The following is a 21,035-nucleotide window of genomic DNA, read 5'->3' on the forward strand; positions in this document are numbered from 1 at the left end:
CTATATAGAATAGAGGCCTGGTGCATGGGTGGGGGCTGGCTGGTTTGCCCTGAAGGGTGTCCTGGATCAGGGTGGGGGTCCCCACTGGGGTGCCTGGCCAGCCTGGGTGAGGGGATGATGGCTGTTTGCAGCTGGTCACACACCCTTCAGGGTGGGGGTCCCCACTGGGGTGCCTGGCCAGTCTGGGTGAGGGGCTGAGGGCTGTTTTCAGGCTGGTGGGTGACTGAAGCTCCCAACCGCTCCTTTTTTCCTTTTTTTAAATTCTGGGCCAGCTTTACCTTGAGGCTTGGCTCCACCTCTTAGGCCTCCGCTGCTGAAAGCAGGTTTCTGGCCTTTGCATACAATGTTGCGATCCTGCTGGCTGACCTGCGGTATTTGTTACAATCTTTGAAACTGCAGGCTCAGAGGCCTGGAGCCGCAGGCAGGGAACGTTGGTTTCCTCCGTCACTGAGGCAAGCAAGCCTCATGTTAGTTTCAAGCTGCCTGGCTGCCGGTCGCCATCTTGGCTGACAGTTAATTTTCATATCTCGCTGATTAGCCAATGAAAAGGGTAGCGGTCGTACGCCAATTACCATGTTTCTCTTTTATTAGTGTAGATACCTAGGAGATTTTAAGGAAGATTTAGACTTAAGGACATAGGGAAATTAAATAATAGACTAAATGCTTGATTTAGTAAGTCTAGCTAAAACCTTATATCTCTTGAACAGATAATACCCACTTTTATAGGTATATCCATAGAAAATTTATAGGTATATCCATAGAGTGTAGTTGGACATTAGAAAACTTAAAAGATTTAAGTTTTATTTAGAATTAAATCATTTAAAAGCATACCGGACTAGATGTGAAGTAAGAAAATACACTTTTAGAACAAAGGAAAAGTTAAGAGAATAAATAAAAGCTCTCCATGAAACACAGAAAAAGAACATACTACAAAATGTGTGGGATCTGGCTAACTGCTACCATTTTTTAAAATAAAAAGATTAAAAATAAAAGAATTTGTATTTGTCCATACAAATTTGAAAAAAACACACCCATGAAACAAAGCATAAAACTTAAGCAAGATCAAAGTTGATTTTGTAAAATAGAATATAAAAAAAGTTGAAATTGATAAATATATGTTAAATTTGGTCCTTTGGAAAGGTAATAAAATAGTAAACCCTTCCTGAGTCTGAAAAGGTAAAGAGAGAAAGCAAAAATAGACAAATTGGGAATGTGATATAGGAGAGATTAAAATAATTACAAAGAAGACTATATGCAATTCTGTAGTAAAAACTTGAACTTTTGGAAATGAAAAGATGATGATGTGTTGTTACTTAACATTATCTGAGGAAGCTGAAGTTCTTGAAGTGAGACAAGGCAAGCCAGTTTGTGATGCAGACCCTAACACAATGGAGGCACAAGTCACTCCCAAGGAGGTGATGAGGGATTTGCAGACAGCAGCTTTAATGTCAGGAAAGAGGGGTGATTGAAATTCCACAATCTCTGATCAGTCAAGAGTTATTCACATAAGGACAATAGCCACATGGAAAGGAAAGCAGGGTTTTATTAATCTCATCAAATACTGGATAATTGTTAATTATGGGCAAGAGATTTTAAAATGAGCGGCATAGTCTCGGAGCTTTAAATGAGAGCTCTTCTGATTCTCTACCTATTTCACCCTAAATCTAAGAATAGTATCTTAAACCACTGTGGTTTTACAGTCAAACTGACCAGAGTCAGAGGACAGTATTGAGCTTGTTTTTAGTGACTCCTGGCTCATCTCCCCTCTGGGAGGAGGGCAACAGAATTGGAGGAGAAGACAGACCTCTTTCCACCCTGGCCACCTTACTAATTCATAAAACAAGAGTTGAACAGTAGTGGGAAAAGGCCCCAACATGTTGGGCACCGGAGTAGGCTAGAGATTGACCTAGACCCTCCTGGACTGTAGGAAACCTGCAGAAGGCCATAAGAGAGCCATTGCACAGAGTGGTGGAAGAACAGGAGTGAGCCTTGGTTTGATTAATGAGTAACTAGACCAGTGATTCCCAAAGTGGGCGCTACCGCCCCCTGGTGGGCGCTGCAGCGATCCAGGGGGGGCAGTAATGGCCACAGGTGCATTTGTTTTAACTTTTTTTGTGTTACCTTTCTATGCTGAGTTCAATAAATAGTTTCATAATTTCAAACTTCAATATTTCTGATTTACACCTTTCTTTACTATATTTTACGAAAAAGGTAGAAACATTAATACATATATCTTTCTGTTTAATTGCTATTAAAATTTTTTAAAAAATTAATTTCCAGGGGGTGCTGAGTAATATTTTTTCTGGAAAGAGGGCGGTAGGCCAATTAAGTTTGGGAACCACTGAACTAGACCCACCGAAGTGAAATTTTCATATATAAAGAGCCAGGGGCCATCACAGCCAAACAGACGATCGAACAGGCTGAGTGGGGCGACAAGGCTGCCAGGGGGGTTAGTGAGGGACAACCAAACAACTGAGCAGCAGGCTGTGTGGGGCGACCAGGCTGGCAGGGGGGGCAGTGAGGGGCGACCAACCAACCAACCAGCAGGCTGCGTGGGGCAACCTGGCCGGCGGGGGGGAGGGGCAGTGAGGGGTGAACAAGTCGACAGAGAGTGGCAGTGAGGAGCGACTAGGCCAGCAGGAGGGGCAGTTGGGGCCAACCAGGCCAGCAGGGGTGGGCAGTTGAGGGTGACCAGGCCAGTAGTGGGGGCAGTTAGGGGTGTCCAGGCTGGCAGGGGGGCAGTTAGGGATGACCAGGCCAGCAGAGGGGGTTGTTGGGGGCGACCAGGCCAGCAGGGGTGGCAGTAGGGGCAATCATGCTGGCAGGGGGGGCAATTAGGGCCAACCAGGCCGGCGGGGGGGTGCAGTTGGGGGGGACCAGATTGGCATTGGCGGGGCAGTTGGGGGCAACCAGGCCAGCAGGCAGAGGTGGTTAGAGGTGATCAGGCTGGCACGGGGGCCAGTAGGGGAGATCAGGCAGGCAGGCAGGTGAGCAGTTAGGAGCCAGCGGTCCCGGATTATGAGAGGGATGTCCGACTGCCAGTTTAAGCCCGATCCTCAGGATTGGAGAGGGTGCAGGCTGGGCTGAGGGGACCCCCACTCATGCACGAATTTTGTGCACCAGGCCTCTAATAATATACACAATTAGTGTGGGAGCAGGAACCGGTCGTCTTGCCTTGCTGGCTCGTATTTTTCCTGTGTAGCACACTCTTTTTTGTCTGCCCAGTTACCTTGGTGAACTCTGGATTCAGACTTGGAATTTCAGTCTGAGTTCTCTCACAAGCTATGAGATGTTGGGCAAGTTCTTAACCCCCTTGTGCCCGGTTTCCTCATATATCAAGTAGGGATAATGGTAGAGTTTACTTCCTAGGGTTTTTGTAATAACTGATTGAGAAAAACGGGTGAAGTACGTAAAAACAGTGCCAGGTACATGGTAAGAGGTCAATAGATATTAGCTGTGTAATTTTTTTTTAAAGGGAACATAGATTTTACTGTATTCAAAACTTTTCATTCCATTTGTTATCTAGTAAGTAACATAGCTGAAAATGTAAACACTAAAATTTAAATTAATCCTACTTTTAAATTTTATTTTAACTGAATAGATGTATGTTGATAGTGCAGTCAGCTTATGTGTTCTTATTGTGAATATTTTATCCTTTGGAGTATCTTTCACTTACAGTAAATACTGCTTTGGGAGCAAAGTTCTTCCAGAATAAAATGCATACTACCAGAGGATTGTTCTAACAGGACTTCACATAATGTTTAATGGGACAGACAAGGGTTTCATGTCATAAAAGAACAGTTGAAAGACGTTTTTTGTACTTTCTGTACTTCTTGTCAAGGTGCCTCCCTGAATTCCTGCCATTTTGCAAGTTAACTCCAGCTTAATTTAGACTTAAATTTTAATACATACTGAGTCCAGATATAGAATTTTGGATCTGATTTGCTGTTTGTATGCAGTTTATTTAGATATCTATTGATTTTTGCCTTAGATAAATTTAAATAAATAAAATTGATGTTTTTGCAGGATTTGTTTTAAACTGTTGCACTGTGCAGTGGGCTGGTGTGGAAACACAATAGCTTTTAAATTGAACTGCTTACAGAGTGACCTGTAAAATCTTTCTAGATGTCTTTCTTAACTGCTGTGGTGAGCTAGGAATCATTATTTGCTTTCCAGCCAAGTTAATGGGTTAAAATGGCAGTGGAAACTGCCTTCTGGTTGAAGGTTTAAAAAGTGCACTTAACCACATGCTCCAGGCATTTAGAATAAAGAATCAGGCAAAGTCATTTACAATCTGGTTTGTCCTTGAAAATATTGAAAAGCAGAGGTTCCTAATGAAAGTATTATATCATCTACATACATGTGTGCTATTAGTTTGGTTTTAATTCAGTGTTTCTATATATTCTGTAGTTGAAAAGATCACGGCGAACAAAAAGTGGTTAATTTTCTTACTTGCTCTTTTGTCACTTGCTTCAAATCTTTGAATATAGTGGCCATGGAGTCATAGTATCAGTGTCAGTGGTATACAAGTGAGATTACTATACTTAATTGGGAGAGAAAGAGGGCTGAAATCTGAAAATCTTAGGATTCTGATTCCTTCCACATGCACAGAAACATTGGGTTTGCCAATTTTCTAAGCTTTTTAACAAAATGCCATCACTGAAAGTTTGGCATATTGATATTGATATTTCTTATCATGGAGAAGTTTTCTAAGTTATCAAAGTGTTTACTTAGTTTTATTACCTCTGAATATTACTCTGCACCCACCCTCCCCCAAACCACAACCACTACCTTCAGATTTTCATTGTGAGCATGAGAATTTATTGATTTTTAATGTTTTCAACAAGTTGTGTTTTAAATGTATGTATTATAAGGGTTTTTTGTTATTTTTAGAAATATCTTTTTATTGATTTTAGAGAGGAAGGGAGAGGTAGAGAGAGACATTGATGAGAGAGAGAAGTCCATCACCTGCCTCCTGCACATATTGTTATTTTAATCTTAGCATATTAATGAATAGGAATAGATGCACTGGCTGGTGGCTCAGTTGTTTGGAGCATCATCCTGTACAACAAAAAGCTGCGGGTTTGATTCCTGGTCAAACCACAGTTGCAGGTTCAATCTCCAGTTGGGGCACATATGGGAGGCAATCGATAGATGTTTTTCTCTCATGTCAGTGTTCCCCTCTCTCGCTCTCTTTTCCTTTCTCTCTCAAAAAAATCAATAAAAACACATCCTCAGGTGAGGATTTAAAATAACAATAATAATCTTAGTTTATTAATGAATAGGAATAGAAACAATTTCTTAAAAATTTTTGGGACTGCCTTTTTAATTGCAGAAAAGAATTATAAGTGTGTTACCAGAAGAAAATATCTTGAAGTGGAGTAATAGATTGTTATATGTCATAAAATTCTTTTACACTAGCAATATGTAATAAAATATTTAAGAAAAACAAACCTAGCATAACTGAAATCTGAAGTTGCCCATATATTCTTATTTAGAGGTACTTTTCACTATGGCAGGCAACCTGAATTGCTTTATACCAGAAAGTTTAATGTACCACTCAATTATATTATTCTGTAGCCCAATTTAAAATAATAGATTGGGAGTAAGGTTGTAATGCAGTGTAACCTTTGGAATAGGAGAAATAATCCCTTTCTTTCTAGAAATTAGTATACACACAGTAAGGATATCAGTTTTATCATACTGCATAAATGGATTTACAATAGCATTTAATATTGTACTTATTACTTATACTTAATACTTAAACTTTATTGCATAAGTATTCTGATTTCTTGCTTACTAAACTTATTCTAATATTAATTTTAAGATGATGCTGTTATACTATTTGAAAATACATATTTTTATTTTAAAGCCTTTTTGATGACCTCATTCTCATTCTGGTGAAAGACCAACTTAGGGCTATTTAATAATTTTATGTTATTTCATAAAATGGGTATTTTGAAATAATTTGAGATGGTGGATATTGTGATAAAATTTTAGCTGGACAAAGGTCCTTATTCTCACTTTCTTCTTTAACAGTTATATGTGCAGTTGTGAAACTGTAATGAAAATAGTAGGGCTTTATTTGAGGAATTGGAAAAGGACTTCTTAAAAAGAACATTATCTATTATTGTGATGCTATCTCTTAATGATAGTTATTGGCTTTTTCATTTCTTATAAAAAGCAAATTTTCCATACTAGGTGAAAATGTTCACAGAAACTAATTTACACACCTGTTCAAATTCCTTTTGGAATAGGGGATAATGCAAGTAAACAGATAGAAATAAAACTAATGTACATACTTTGAAATGATGGTCTTAATGGTGTTGATGGAAGGTTTCCAATTTGTAACAAAGCAGTAATTTTTAAGAAACAAATTATGTACATTATTTTTAAAAATTTCATTAAAAATATTTAATGCCAAAATGCATTATTGTACAAATTTATGTTATCCCTATTTATTTTGTTGGTGACCAAATAATAGACCAGGATTAATGATTTTGTAAGCCAAATCTTGATGATCTTATGAGTTTTATATATTCCCAGTGCTGTAGATAGAGGATATAACAGTTGGAATCAATCCTGTAGTGGATCTACTCTTTTTTCTATATTATCCGTGACTCTCAAAACGTGGTTTGCAGACAGACCACCTGTCTCAGGAATCATCCGTGATGCTTCATAAAAATGTGAATTCCTGGGCCCCACCACAGAACTACATTGGAGCGATACCAGAGCCCTGCAGTTTTAGTAGGAACCCTAGATGATTTTTATGGGCATCAAGGTTTGTAAATCAGTGCCCTAGAACAGAGGTCCGCAAACTTTTTCTGTAAACTGCTATTCTAATGGACTTTGTTGAATAAATCAGCAATAATAATACATAAACAAATGGGCATGGCCAGCCAGATTCAGCCCAAGAATTCGCAGATCTCTGATAGAATCAAGATTGTAGACCAATGGTTTTTCCTCTATGAATCTTTTCTAAAACATTATCCCGAAATCAGTTTTGTGATTTTCTGTGTGTTTATTTTTTGATAACTAAAGAAAATCCATAAATATAAGAGCACTTCCTGGATATACATTAAATGAATTGATAGATGTAACACCTTGGTAATATTTAAAGACTTTTCTATGTTAATATTAAGGAGAGCATTGTTATCTTATTTGCAACCATATTGTCTGCTTCTAACATTAGGTCCCTGTGGCTAGAGCAAGTATTCTTTGGCTAATTGGAGAAAACTGTGAGCGAGTTCCTATAATTGCCCCTGATGTTTTAAGGAAGATGGCTAAAAGCTTTACAAATGAAGATGATCTTGTAAAACTGCAGATTTTAAATTTGGGAGCAAAATTGTATTTAACCAACTCCAAACAGGTAAGAGGCTAATCCTTACTTCTACCTACTTTCTTCTTTACTCTGATGAAGCAGCTAACGTCTGTTCATACATTAGTCTGTCTAATAGTTACTAGGTGCCTGTTTCTTTAAGGTTCTTCAATAGATGGTAGTTGTGCAAAGAGATGATATTCTAGTCTAGTAGGGGAGAAAAACATAAAAAAATGAAAGAGTATTTGGTAAGTGCTATAATAGAAGTACTGAGATACAGTGGAACTGCAGAGGAGAAAGTTATTGAAAGCCTGCAGTAGGAGGAGAGAGGTCAGAGAAAGTTTCATAAAGGATAAGACTCCTGACTGTGGACTTCTAAGGAGTGGTTTCCTGTACAGAAGAAGGAAAGAGGAGAGCAGTGGGTCAGTCATGAAACAGCTTGGTGCTTTCAGCATACTTAAAGTGGTCTGGAGAGGTAGGCCAGGCCAGGACTTGGAGTGGCAAATACTGTGGACCTTGTCCTACAGGTACAGGGGAAACCAGTAAATATTTTAATTAATTAATTAATTAATTAATTAATATTATTTTTTTAATCTTCACCAGAGGATATTTTTTCCATTGATTTTTAGAGAGAGTGGAAGAGACAGGGAAAGACAGAGAGAAATATTGATATGAAAGAAACACTTCAATAGTTTGCCTCTTGCATGTCTGTGTCTGTCATTCTCTCCTGCCTCTCCATCAGTGTTCATCTTTCTCTCTTTTTGTATTTGCTGTGTGTCTCTCAATCGTCTCCCTCTCTTTCTGCCTTCTCTGCCTACCCATACTCACTCTCTAGTAACCTGATGTTGGCCATTCAGAATTTTCAGGTTGACTCCTCAAATTTATCCCCACTTGTGATATGACTTTTGTTATTGTTGCTTTTGCTGATTGGTGTACAAGATTTATGACCAAATAATTACAGGTAGTCTGAGTATATTTCCATGACTTAGATTTTATCTTTGCATTTAAGTCAATCTTTGAAATGAATCAGTTAATAATTTCCAAATGTCATATAGATTTCTTTGTGCACTGAGTTACTTTTCAAAAACAATAAAAGAAAGGAAATCTATGTTTACTGTTGAGTTTCTTATATATTGGTAAGTAAATACCAATCTATAGATATATAAAAAGAGGAAATATGCAAATTAGGCCAGGACACCGTAACGGGTCACAACCAGACAGGAGGAGGTTGTGTGCACAGGTGAGGCCTGGAACGGAGACGGAGACAGAGACAGGGCCGGCAAGCTGCCGTGCCCCGGCTTGGGCTGGCCCCCCGGAGCCGGAGTGGACATGGACAGGGACGGGGGGCTGGCCCGCAGCCTCTGCAGCTGAGCACAGGCCCGGAGAAGACACGGCGGGCCCGCCTCTGGTGGAAGCAGCGTGGCTCCCTCTCACCTCGTGCGGAAGCAGCACAGCTCCCTCCCGGCTCCTGCGGAAGCTGCACAGCTCCCGTGGAAGCAGCATGGCTCCCACGGCGCACTGTGGTTCCTGCTGGCTCCCACAGAAGCAGCCTATCGGGTGGCCTACTGCACGCGATATCGCGCGATGGGCTACTAGTATAAAGTAAAAACATTGTTTTAGCCTTACACTCGTGTTCACTAAAATACAATATTGGGAAAGTTAGTATAATACCTAGAATATTATGATTATAATGACTTTATGTCTGGTTTGGCTACTCTAAAGTTATCTAAGTTAGCCTGGCCAGTGTGGGACAGTGGTTGAACATTAACTTATGAATCAGGAGGTCAGGGCACATGCCTGGGTTTTGGCCTCGGTTCCCGGTGGGGGTTGTGCATGAGGCAGCTGATCAATGATTCCCTCTCATCATTGATGTTTCCATCTCTTTGTCTCTGAGAATTTCCCTTCCTCTCTGAAATACATATATATATAAATAATCTACACTAATAAAAGAGAAACGTGCAAATTGGTGTCACTCGCTACTCCCACCAGCCAATCAGAGACCATGCAAATAAACCCAACAAAGATGGCGGTTAATTTGCATACACAGGCATAGAGTGAAGACTGAAGACTGAAGAGGCTTTCCTTCTCCTCTGTGGCCGGACCAAAGGCCTGGGTCCCGGGTGCTGGAGGAAAACCGGTGCCTTCAGCCAGGGAAAGAAGGCCTATTGCGCGAATCTTCGTGCAACAGGCTTCTAGTGTGTGTGTGTGTGTGTGTGTGTGTGTGTGTGTGTGTGTGTGTATTAAAAAGACAGTAAATTGTAGACTTCTACATTGTACCTATATCGTCTACCATGGTTTTTTTTAATCTAGTAGCATATAAGATACAAGTGTAGTGAAGAGATTTCATGTTAGTATGTAAAATCTACATTGGAAAGACTTCATCTTTCTTTTTTCAACCTTTTTGAGAAACACCATAACTAACTTCTCCCTTATAGAGCAGCATGCAGAATGTGTGCTAATAAAATGAAGCGTGCCCTGACAAGGCAGGGAGGAAAAGCTAAGTCCTTTGCTTTTCTAGTGCTGGTGAGATAAGTGTGTAAGTGCACTCACCTGCAGGCAACTTGATATACTAGCAAGTTCTGCCATGGCCTGTGTGAAGCATGCGATTCCCAGCTATCAGCCGATGGAATCAGAGAAAAACACGGGAAGTTAGAGGTTGGGTTTGGTGAAATATGTACAGGAGAGTGACAGAATAGTCCTGCTATAGATCATTAAAGAGAGTGGACAGAGCCCTCTTGCTATAGTAGTTTTGTCATTTGTTGTGTAGCATAAATCTAAAACCTATTTAGTTTATATTTTGGCAGTTTTTTTGTTGTTATAAACCCAGCAACAATGAATTTTTAAAAATTAATGTCTATGTGTTGAAGAATGAAGAACTGAATTTCTCTCTCAATATTTAACATGCTCAAAATGTTTATTAACATTTACCATCCGCCATGATAATTATAGTGATATCGCTGACCACACACTAATCAAAAGACATGACAAATCTGCTAAAAAAAGTATCAGCATCTATTTGAAAAGTTAGGAGTTATTTGAAAAAGATTGTGTCTCAAAATGACAAATATATTTAGGTGCAAAAGATGTTTACATATGTCTTTATGAAACATGATCTCATTTAGATCAAATAACTTTTTAAAAATTAATTTTGTTCAATTTTTATTTCAAGTTTTCTTTTGCACATATGAAAAATGAAGCAATAACTGTTAAGTTTTTATTCCATTAGCAGAAATAGGACCCTAAACAATGCTGCTTTTAAAATAGAAAATCAATTAATTCCAATAATAGTTCTACTTTTTTTACTCAAAGCTTTTATAAATTTGTTCTGCCAGTACAATAAAAGGAATCATAGTAAAGCTTTTGGAGGTTTATTCTGTCAGAAATGCTGTAAATGCTTCTGTAAATTTAAAAGCCCAACATGGCAAGTAAAATTACTTGTTTTTGCCAAAAGGATATTGTCATGGTAAAATCATTGTTTCTATTGCGAAAACTAGAGCAGAGATATTTGAGGAATTGGTTGTGGTGCATGCAAACAAAATCTGCTTGTTCTGCCAATTGAAGTAAAACTAATGGTCAAATTTATTTCTATTTGATATGTATAGTTTCACTGAACTATAGAGTTATTATAATGAAGCTGATACTAGATAATAAAGAGCTAATATGCTAGTTAGACCTGATGGCGGAATGACCTTCTGGAACAACCAGTGGGTGGGGCCGCGAGGGGCCACGAGGCAGCTGGGGCCGTGAGGCCCGAGCCCCTTGAACGAATTTTGTGCATCAGGCTGTTGTATAATGTTGAACATATTTCAGGTGACAACACACACTCTGATATGCAACTCTCTTTGCTGCATGATACCAGTGGCATTTTAGAAATGTGATTTTGTGAAAAACTGCTTTGTAAATTGACCTAAGTGTCTTATATTGGCTTTTGTTGGGGGGCTAGAGTGGAAAGGAGTAAAGAAACTTATACTTATATTGGTGAGGTTTTTATTCAGAATCATTTGGAAATCTTTAAAGTATTCACCAAATACAGTGTCAAAATCTTCAGCTTTTGCAAATTTTAGCAAATAGCAATTCTTGGAAACAAAGCTTGCAAACAAGAAGACATTGAAATTTATCTCTATAAAAACAAGGGAAGAACTGAAAAATTAAGTCCTAAGAGTTCAAGATTTATTTTAGAAGTTCTGTCATTTACAATATCTCAACGATTGTGAAGACTTTTGATGGAGCTTCTGCTTTTAATTAGATAAATTTATATTTTGTATAAAAGTGAAATGACATTTAGAAGGCAGTTGATTTTGTAGTATCTAAATTTGGTGATTTTTTTTGTCTTATAAAGAAAAGTTTTATTGACTGGAGGGGGAAAAGCTAAATATCTGGGTTTGAAATATTTACACATTTTAATATAATATCCTTCATTCAACAGAATTTCTCTGCACTTACCAGACTATCTAATACAATAAAAAGGGTGTTTTCTCCAATAAAAATATTATGGTTTATAGAGAAGATTAACTTCAAAATGTCAACAGTGTCACAATTATTGATCATAAAATTCAGTTTTGAAGATTGTAGGTAACCTTACTTTTATTTAAAAAACTTCAAAATAATAAGACCTTACAAAAACACATTCTTCATAGAAATACCAATAACTTAGTATTAGAGGCAGATACAGCTAAGAAAGTGATTAAAGTAAATGATTGTACAGTGGGTAATTATTCTGCTTGTTTTCAATGCATCATTATAAATGGATGTTTTTATCTTATAGAATGAATTTTATATTTGAAAATGCATTTTAATGAAAACAAGCCCACCAACATAGTAAAACAAGTTTTACAATCAACAAATACATATTTTTTTAAAATTGCATAATTTTAATTACTTAAAATTCCCAATATAACTCAATAATTGTCAGATAACATATTGAAATAGTTTCATTTCTTAAAAATTAATTTCAGGGATCAGAAATATAAGCAAAATGTATCACTCTATTAGCCAATATATAAATATATATCATTGCAGTGAACAGACTTATTTTCTTACTCTGATTTATTTAGGTTGCACATTCTAAATCTCAACACTCAAGTGACTTTAGAATAAGCCTAAATTCTTACTCTGTATTTGAGGAAGCTAATGGTTAGTTTTCCCCAGTTGTCTCAGCAAGTCAATTATACTGTCTAGTATATTATACTTTCTTTTGCACTGTATTTCTCATTTGGTGAATATTTTGCTAATTTTAAAAAATGAATCATAGAATTATTCTCATCTGAAGTTGAATCAATATGATCTAGTAATTAGTAAGTAGCAATTGTTGATAACCAAATTTAGAATAGCTCTATCAACATTTTCTCTTGTATTTTTTTTTTTTACAGTTCTACTTTATTAAACTAGGTTAATGCTTTTTAAATACGTTGTTACTGAATGAAAGTTGCTTTCTATCCAAATCAGGTGTCTCAACCCATTATTATAAATGAGTTTGCCACACCATTCCTATACTTTGATTTACTGTTCTAGAATTGTCTTTGCCTGACATGATTGATTTTATTATTTTATGTTTCTAATATCTGTAAAATATTTAAATAGAGGTGTTTATTTTTTCTATGTAATTTCTATGTAAGTAAATTTTCTATATTTAATTTATAGCTGGAATTGTATGTGTATAACCTAAATTAAAACTATGTTTTTTTCAACAAAATAATGAGTTTAAATACAAAGCTATTTTCTTAGTATTTCAATTTTGGTTTAATATTAAAATCTTTATGTTAATGTAAGTACATTAAAAAATTGACTTAGGAAATCTTACTGCAGTGTAAAAGCTACTATAATAAGTTGTTCCCTTACATAAATAAATAAATGACCAATATTACTAGCGGCTATAAGCAGCATGGGAGAAAAAATGGAAGGAGTCTTTTATCCTAGTTTTTAGAGGGCATCAGCAGCTTGCTTTTATGAAAAAGTAACAGCTAAATGCACTGCAAATAATTTGCAGTAATCCAGTTCAGTGATTCATGTGTCTGCTTTAATGGGTCATAATTCAGGGTAAAGTAACTGAGTGCAGTCAGAGTGCAGACACTGCTTATGCCAGAGACAGTATCTCTTCATAAAACACACCTCAGGAGGAGCAGTTTGCCAACCCCCTAATACTCTCTGATGTTTTGATGTCCTGCATATTTTTCCGATTAAGTTTTGAGTGCCATGTTTTTAGTTGTATTTCCACATTCATTATTCTCACGTAGACCCTTCAGCGGGTTTGCCATATATGATTATTTTTTTAATGATGCCTTTCTTTCCACTTCAGCAGTTTAATAATCTAGCACATGGCTGCTTCTCAGTACTCAGCATTCACCTCCCCAATTCTGAAGAGGACATGTGCTTTGGCTTCAAAATTCCATTTGCAGCGTTAGAAATGCATATTCCCTATGGAACAACATTTGTTTGACATAACCATTCATTTTTATTACCTCTTTAAATATGTTTATCCAGAGTTATCAATAATCATAAATAACTGTATTCTCATCTTGTTCTGTTGTGGGGTTTTTTCCAACAGACAAAATTGCTTACCCAGTACATATTAAATCTCGGCAAGTATGATCAAAACTACGACATCAGAGACCGTACAAGATTTATTAGGCAGCTTATTGTTCCGAATGAGAAGAGTGGAGCTTTAAGTAAATATGCCAAAAAAATATTCCTAGCACAAAAACCTGCACCACTGCTTGAGTCTCCGTTTAAAGGTATTATTATTATTATTAGAATATAACTGCACAATATGTTATCTGAAAAATAGACAATATATTCCATTTATAATGTGCTTAAATTTATCTCTTAGGAAATATAAATGACTAGCATATATAAATATATAAAAACAGTGTGCTTTCTATTCATTCATCTGTTCTCTAGAGCAAGCTTTATATTAGTTAAAATTTATATTTTTATGGACCTTATTTACCTAAATAATTTCAATCTTCTGATTTTATTTTTTTTATTAAGCATAAAGAACAATATATAAAAGCTGTGTTGTTCTTATAGACATTAACTTTTATTTTAAATAGATACCTTTATTTAATAAGGAATATAATTCACCTTAATACTGAGTTGTTATTAATTAAATATTCTATGTATCCCAACAAGCTTTTCTAGGAAGTTATTTCATAAAAACTTTTTAATATTTAAACGTTTTTTAAAGATGGAAGTTGACTTATTTTTCCCACCTTTTTAAAAGGAATAATAGATCAGTTTCACAAGTAGCCATTACAATTGGAATCAGATGATTTTATACCTTGGTTTTTATATTTTTCCTTATTTAATTTTTATAAAGTGATAATAAGCAGTTCAGTTTCATAGAAAAACTATTAAAATTCTGAATGTGTTTGTGCCAAGACATGTATATGGATTGTTTAACTGTGCTGTCATTCTTAATATTCACAGTAAAGTAATTTTTAGAGAAGCTACATTTCAGAGCAACACCTCCAAACACACTGACTGATTAGCTTTTTTATTGACCATTATGGGGAAGATTATTGTAATCTATGGACTGAAATCAGTTTTTTGACCTATGAAGAGCTTCCTAGTTTATATTTATTCCTTGACATTTGAGATAATATGCCAATTATCTTGAGCTCTGATTAGGACTGTTCTATGTTATATACAGCTCATATTGTTTATTTTATATTTTCCTCTATTTTAATAGATAGGGATCATTTCCAGCTTGGAACTTTATCTCATATTCTCAACACTAAAGCTACTGGGTACATGGAATTATCTAATTGGCCAGAGGTGGCACCTGACCCATCAGTTCGAAATGTAGAAGTAATAGAGTTGGTAAGTTGACCTTTCTGAAATTAATGTTGTCAAGCAGTAGGATATTCTAGAATAATGATTGTTTCAAATAAAAGCTTTTTTTTGGGGGGGGGGGGTTGTTGAAAATTGAAAATTGTTCTGGTATTTCTAAGTGAAATGTGTTAGGTATATCTCACTGTTATGGGAACTAAAAATTGTAGTGTTCCTACATTATTGTACATGTACTATTCCTTTTCTTCAAGGAAATAGAGAATTGAATTCTCTGCATCAGTGCTACCCACATTCGTGGTATTGCATTTGTAGCTGTGTAGATTCAATTTCTAAGGTATTTGGTTTCATTGGCTTGAGCTTTTTCTACTTTGTTTAGAGATTCGTAAGCTTCCTGTCAATGTTTTTCTCAATAATTTTTGCTGTTCTATTCCAAAGAAACCATACAAAGTGTTCTGGATTTTCTGATGAACCTGTTTTAAGTGAAGCCTAGACATAAATAGGGAGCATTGTGTACCAAAAATGTCCTTAGACAAGGTCACAATTAAAATGAGTAATATGTTGCCTTCACATTAAAAACCAACTTCTAGATAAATCATCTTTTCCTAGATCTTTAAAAAAATGCTGGCTACTAAAGTAAAATAATTTTATTTTTAAATACTATCTTTTATATAAAAAAGAAAAATAGAGGGTCTATTGATTGTCTTTAGAGATTTGATTATGTGAAATATATATCATACTTTTTAAAGTAGAATTAATAAAAATGAACAATTAGGTATTTCATTCTAGATGCTTTTTTGGTAGAAACGTTATATTGAACAAGGATTCAGGTAACCAGAGTTCTTTACCACTAATTCTTGTGAGAAAGTCAGTTAACCTTCTTGCCTATTAACTTATATACAGTGGAAGAAAATCTTTATTACTTTAAACAAAATTTCTATAATGTGCATAGCCATGTAATTTGATCCTTTTGAGAAATACATTTCTCTTAACTCTTCAGTCCTTACTCTGGCTTTGGAGCATGGCCAGAAGCAATAATAACTGATAATGGCTCCATTTTGCAAACCCTGGCAGTGTACTTTGATAATGTTTGCAAACATTATCTTGTTTAAACCTCATAATGATTATAAGTGTTGTTTGTTGTTGTACCCATTTTGCAGATGAGGAAACAGGTTCACAGAGCCTAAATAAATTGCCCAAGTTCACATAGCTAGGAAGTGATGGAATTGAGATTCTAACCTAAATCTGTCAGTCCTTTATTCATGCTCTGAAGTGCATTTTAGTGTTTTGTAACATGAAGAGAGGAGGCTTGAGCTTGTTTGCAAATCTGTACTATTTTTAGTACTTAGAGCACCATCATTTTCATGTTGTGACAAATTAACTCTATTTAGAGATGATTTTTAAAAATGTAGAAGTTATTAAAACTAATTGCATGTCTATTCCTCCTTGCAATTAAGTTTGCTGGTTTTCACTCAAATCTACATACTCTAAAGTACTCTTCAAAAAGATTGGGTTCTTTGTGCAGTTTTTGGTCAGATGCTAGAATACAAAGAGAATATTCTTTGTTGTGATTCTTTCCATAGGTATACTTACTCTCTTTCCTAATTTCATATTATGCCTGCTTATTGTTTTTATGGTTCCATCCTTTTTTATTATTGGGTACATGCAAGTAAAGCCATCCTTTTATCCTTTCCTCACTTCCACCCACATCTCCTCCTTGTTGCCCCATTCCATAAATAAATAAATAAATTTATCTTCTCAGAAATTGATCACAATGTTATGCAATTTAATTTGGTCTCAGCAGTATCTTTATTTTGGCTGATAGATTGGTTGGTTGGCTGGCTTATTCCATTTTCATGTGCTCTTCTTACAGGGACAGTACTTAAATAACCTATTTTCTTGTGTTAATATCACCTGCCCAGTTCAACAGCAACAAAATTATTTTTTTTTTAATTTGCTGACTACATTCTGTGAATTAATAATTGGTAACTTATTTATAGAGAATAATTAAACTGCTGTAATCTGGTTGAAGAAAACTGTTACTATCCATTGATGCCATGCAGAAAATAGTTTCAATCTATGGGTCTCTGGACGTATTGGCTTAAAATCTGTATATATAAAAGCCTAAGTGATCAAATGACCAAACAACCGGTCGAATGGTTGCTATGATGCACACTGACCACCAGGGGGCAGACGTTCAATGTAGGAGATGCCCCCGGTGGTCAGTGTGCTCCCACAGCCAACTTCCCATGGTCCCTCCACCTGGCCGACTGGCCAACCTCCTGCAGCCCCTTCCCCAGGCCAGCCATCCCTCCCCCCATTGGCCCTGATTGCTGGCCAGGCCGAGGGACCCCACCCGTGCACGTATTCATGCACCAGGCCTCTAGTTATACTATAAAAGACACAAATATAAAAAGAGCAAATGCAGTTGTAACAATGCAGAAAGCTTGCTTCTCACTCTACCTCACATCTCTCCTAAGTCGCATCAATATCTTTCATACACATAATACAGTGTTATCCTACTTTCACTGTAAAGTGATCTTACAGGGTCACTGTGGTAACTTAGAAAAACGGCTTAGGTTTAGATACTCTGATATTTTAATCAAAACAATAGGAAACCTAGTCAGGTTGACATTAGAAGTCACTTTGAATCGCATACTACCATTTCTAGGATATCAGATATAATGTCTATTTATATTATGATAACAGTAAGTTTTGAAGTCCATTAGAATTTTTTTGCTTAGTTCTAGAATATCCTTTTCCCTTCAATTACAGAAAGACTGTTCTTTGCATATCAAGGGTATTTTGCTTTATAAACCCATCTATTATCAATATTTTATCCCTCATAGGAACTTTAAAATTAATGTCTCGCTATTCTTTCCTCTTCTCTTTTCCCTATTGTTTCTTTTTTAAAAAAGAAATATATTTTAATTGATTTCAGAGAGGAAGGGAGAGGGAGAGAAAGATAGAAACATTAATGATGAGAGAGAGTCATTGATTGGCTGCCTCCTGCACGACTCCTACTGGGGATTGAGCCCACAACCCAGGCATGTGCCCTTGACCGGAATCGAATCTAGGGCCCTTCAGTCCTCAGGCCGACGCTTTATCTACTGAGCCAAACCAGCTAGGGCTCCCTCTTGTTTCTTTTGCTTCGAATGATATGATTCTCATAGTCACAAAAGATTATAACAAAAATTAAAATATTTTTATTGTTTAAAATGCCATGAATATTGAGTTGGTAGCTGTGCCAAGGTAATTTGCCCTTTGAGCATAGAAGCCTAATTTCCCTTATTTGTCAATTTAGTCTTACCTTGAAAGCCATAGTCTAATTAAGTAATTTCCACTCCCTTCCCACTCCCCATAAATTAATCTGATACACTTTTTACCAAACTTCATAAAATGATTGGATTTAAGAAAAATATGAACTTTTGTGTTTACTAAATATAGGAAAACTTTGTTCATAGAATACTATATTCATATTTGGAGTACCAAGCATTTTAATTATATAGAAAGAAAGCAATATTGCTGATATTATATATAAATATCTTATTCAAGTACTAGTGGCCCGGTGCATTTATTTTTTCACATTGAAAGGAAATTAATTAGAAGAAATATTTTAATATTGCTATTCGCCCTTTCTCTATAATAGAAGTGTCAATCAAATTCATGATCAGCAATGACAGATGGAAACACACGCATGCGATTGGTGCCAGCGAGAGCTTTATATGTATTGCGCATTCGTGAGTCAACTTAGCCTTTTATATGTATAGAATAAACTTGCTTAATTAGACCTGCTTTCTGATTTAGCTAAACTTTTTCCAGCCCAGTGAAGCACCCCAACTTCTCTTTCAGGTAATTGTCAGCAACACAGCAGTAAATATCAACATGAAATAGATTATTATTGTAGATCATGCAGGGAGAACAAAGGGTAAAATATTTAACTGCAACAGTGTTTGACTATATTCTGCACAGTGAGAAAACCTGAAGTCATTTTCAAGGTCCACTCCTTTTCAGTAGGGTCAAGTTTGGAAACTTTCTAAATCTTTGTTTTCTGGCTAATGGAAAGAAAATAGGATTCCACCGAGTCTCCTATCTACCTACTCCAGGACTTCTGTGAGGATCAAATAAGATGAGGCACGGGAAATGCTTCACAGACATTTGGTTATAGTGTAAAATGTTTGCACCTGGCTATAAAGCAAGTCATGTACATGGGCTGAAGAAACTCCAAGGAGGCTAGTTGCTAGGGAGAGGAAGCCGGGCCTTGCTACGTGACATCATTACCCAGACGGACACTTAGCATATTAGCCCTTTATATATATATATGTATATGTAATTTTTACTCATTTTTCTAATGTCCATTTATAGTAACTAGAGGCCCAGTGCATGGATTTGTGCACCGGTGGGGTCCCTCAGCCTGGCCTGCGCCCTCTCGCAATCAGGGGTCCCTCAGGGGATGTTGGAGAGCTGGTTTCAGGGCCAAGGAGGGACCTTGGAAGGTTGGCGGCTGGGGAGGGACCGCTGGAGGGCTCCAGAGCGTGTCCTGGCCATCTCACCGAGTCCTGATCGGCCGGACCACAGCAGCAAGCTAACCTCCCGGTCGGAGCATCTGCTCCCTGGTGGTCAGTGCACATCATAGCGACTGGTCGGATGGTCAAATGAATGGTCGGACACTTAGCATATCAGCAGGGGGAATGTCCCTAAGGTGGAAGCTTACCTGGGTGTTTGAAGGAATAGTCAGGAGTGGCTGGAACAGAATGTGAAGGAGGAAGAACAGCAGAAGGAGGTCAGGTAGGCAAGGGGGCTGGCATGGGCATATAGGGCCATGCAGACTGTTCTAAAGACTTGGGCTTTTTCTCTGAGTGGAATGAGGAGCTGTTGCAGGGTTTTAAGCCAAACGGACTTGATTGGACTAGGTTCTATGTTTTTTTTATTTATTTTATTTTATTTTTTAAAATTATAGTTGACATTCAGTATCTACACTAATAAAAGAGAAAAATGGTAATTGGTGTACGACGATACCCTTTTCATTGGCTAATCAGGGCTATATGCAAATTAACTGCCAACTAAGATTGACAGTTAACTGCCAACTAAGATTGGCAGTTAACTGCCAACAAGATGGCGGTTAATTTGCATATGTAGGTACAATGCAGGGAGGCGAAAGGGAAAGCAGGAAGAAGCCCCCTGCCACTGACAGTGATCGGAAACCCAGGGGGGAGCTAAGAGCTGGGGGGCAGGGCAAAGGTGGCCCTGGGGCCTCCTTTGCCCTGCCCCCCAGCCATGATCAGAGAATCAGGTGCCTTTTCCGCCCTGGCCAGTGATAGCAGGAAGTGGGGGTGGAGCCAGCGATGGGAGCTGGGCACGGTCGAAGCTGGCAGTCCCAGGAGCTAGGGGCCCCGCTGCCCGGGCCGGACGCCTCAGCCAGAGGCATCCTGCAGGGGCAGGGGCAGAGCCCGCGCAATCGCGGCGCCCCCCGCTGCCACTGCAGGTCCCTGCTGCCCGGGCCGGATGCCTAGGCCAGAGGCGTCAGGCCTGGGCAAGGGGCCGATCCTGCGATTGGAGGGTGATGGGGGTCAACGCCTGAGGGCTCCCAGTATGTGAGAGGCGGCAGGCTGGGCTGAGGGACACCCCCCACACACACACACACACACACACCCAGTGCACGAATGTCGTGCACCGGGCCCCTAGTTCTTTTATATTAGTTTCAGGTGTTCAGCATAGTGGTAAGACAATGATATAATTTTAAGACGTGATTCCCCCAGTAATTCTAGTACCCACCTGGTACCATACATAGTTATTAAAATGTGAATGGATTAAGAAGTACAAATTGGTAGTTATAAAAATAATCACAAGGATGTAAAGTACAGTATAGGAAATATAGTTAATAATATAGTCCAGCTTACATTTTAATAGAATTATACTAGCTGCTGTGTTG

The 21,035-nt window shown here is 37.5% G+C and overlaps 1 protein-coding gene across 7 annotated transcripts in view; it reads left to right on the forward strand.

The window, feature by feature from the left end:
* Window positions 1-21,035, forward strand: part of AP3B1 (adaptor related protein complex 3 subunit beta 1) — a 208,541-nt gene that overhangs the window by 82,525 nt on the left and 104,981 nt on the right. For all 7 annotated transcript variants that reach the window (XM_059694255.1, XM_059694261.1, XM_059694257.1 and 4 more), the window contains 3 exons: window positions 7,193-7,369; window positions 13,863-14,049; window positions 15,006-15,136. In XM_059694255.1, coding sequence (XP_059550238.1) covers window positions 7,193-7,369; window positions 13,863-14,049; window positions 15,006-15,136 — 495 coding nt within the window. The remainder of the gene's footprint in view (window positions 1-7,192; window positions 7,370-13,862; window positions 14,050-15,005; window positions 15,137-21,035) is intronic.

The sequence above is a fragment of the Myotis daubentonii genome, chromosome 4 (assembly GCF_963259705.1).
Source record: "Myotis daubentonii chromosome 4, mMyoDau2.1, whole genome shotgun sequence".
In the NCBI taxonomy this organism is placed as follows: domain Eukaryota; kingdom Metazoa; phylum Chordata; class Mammalia; order Chiroptera; family Vespertilionidae; genus Myotis; species Myotis daubentonii.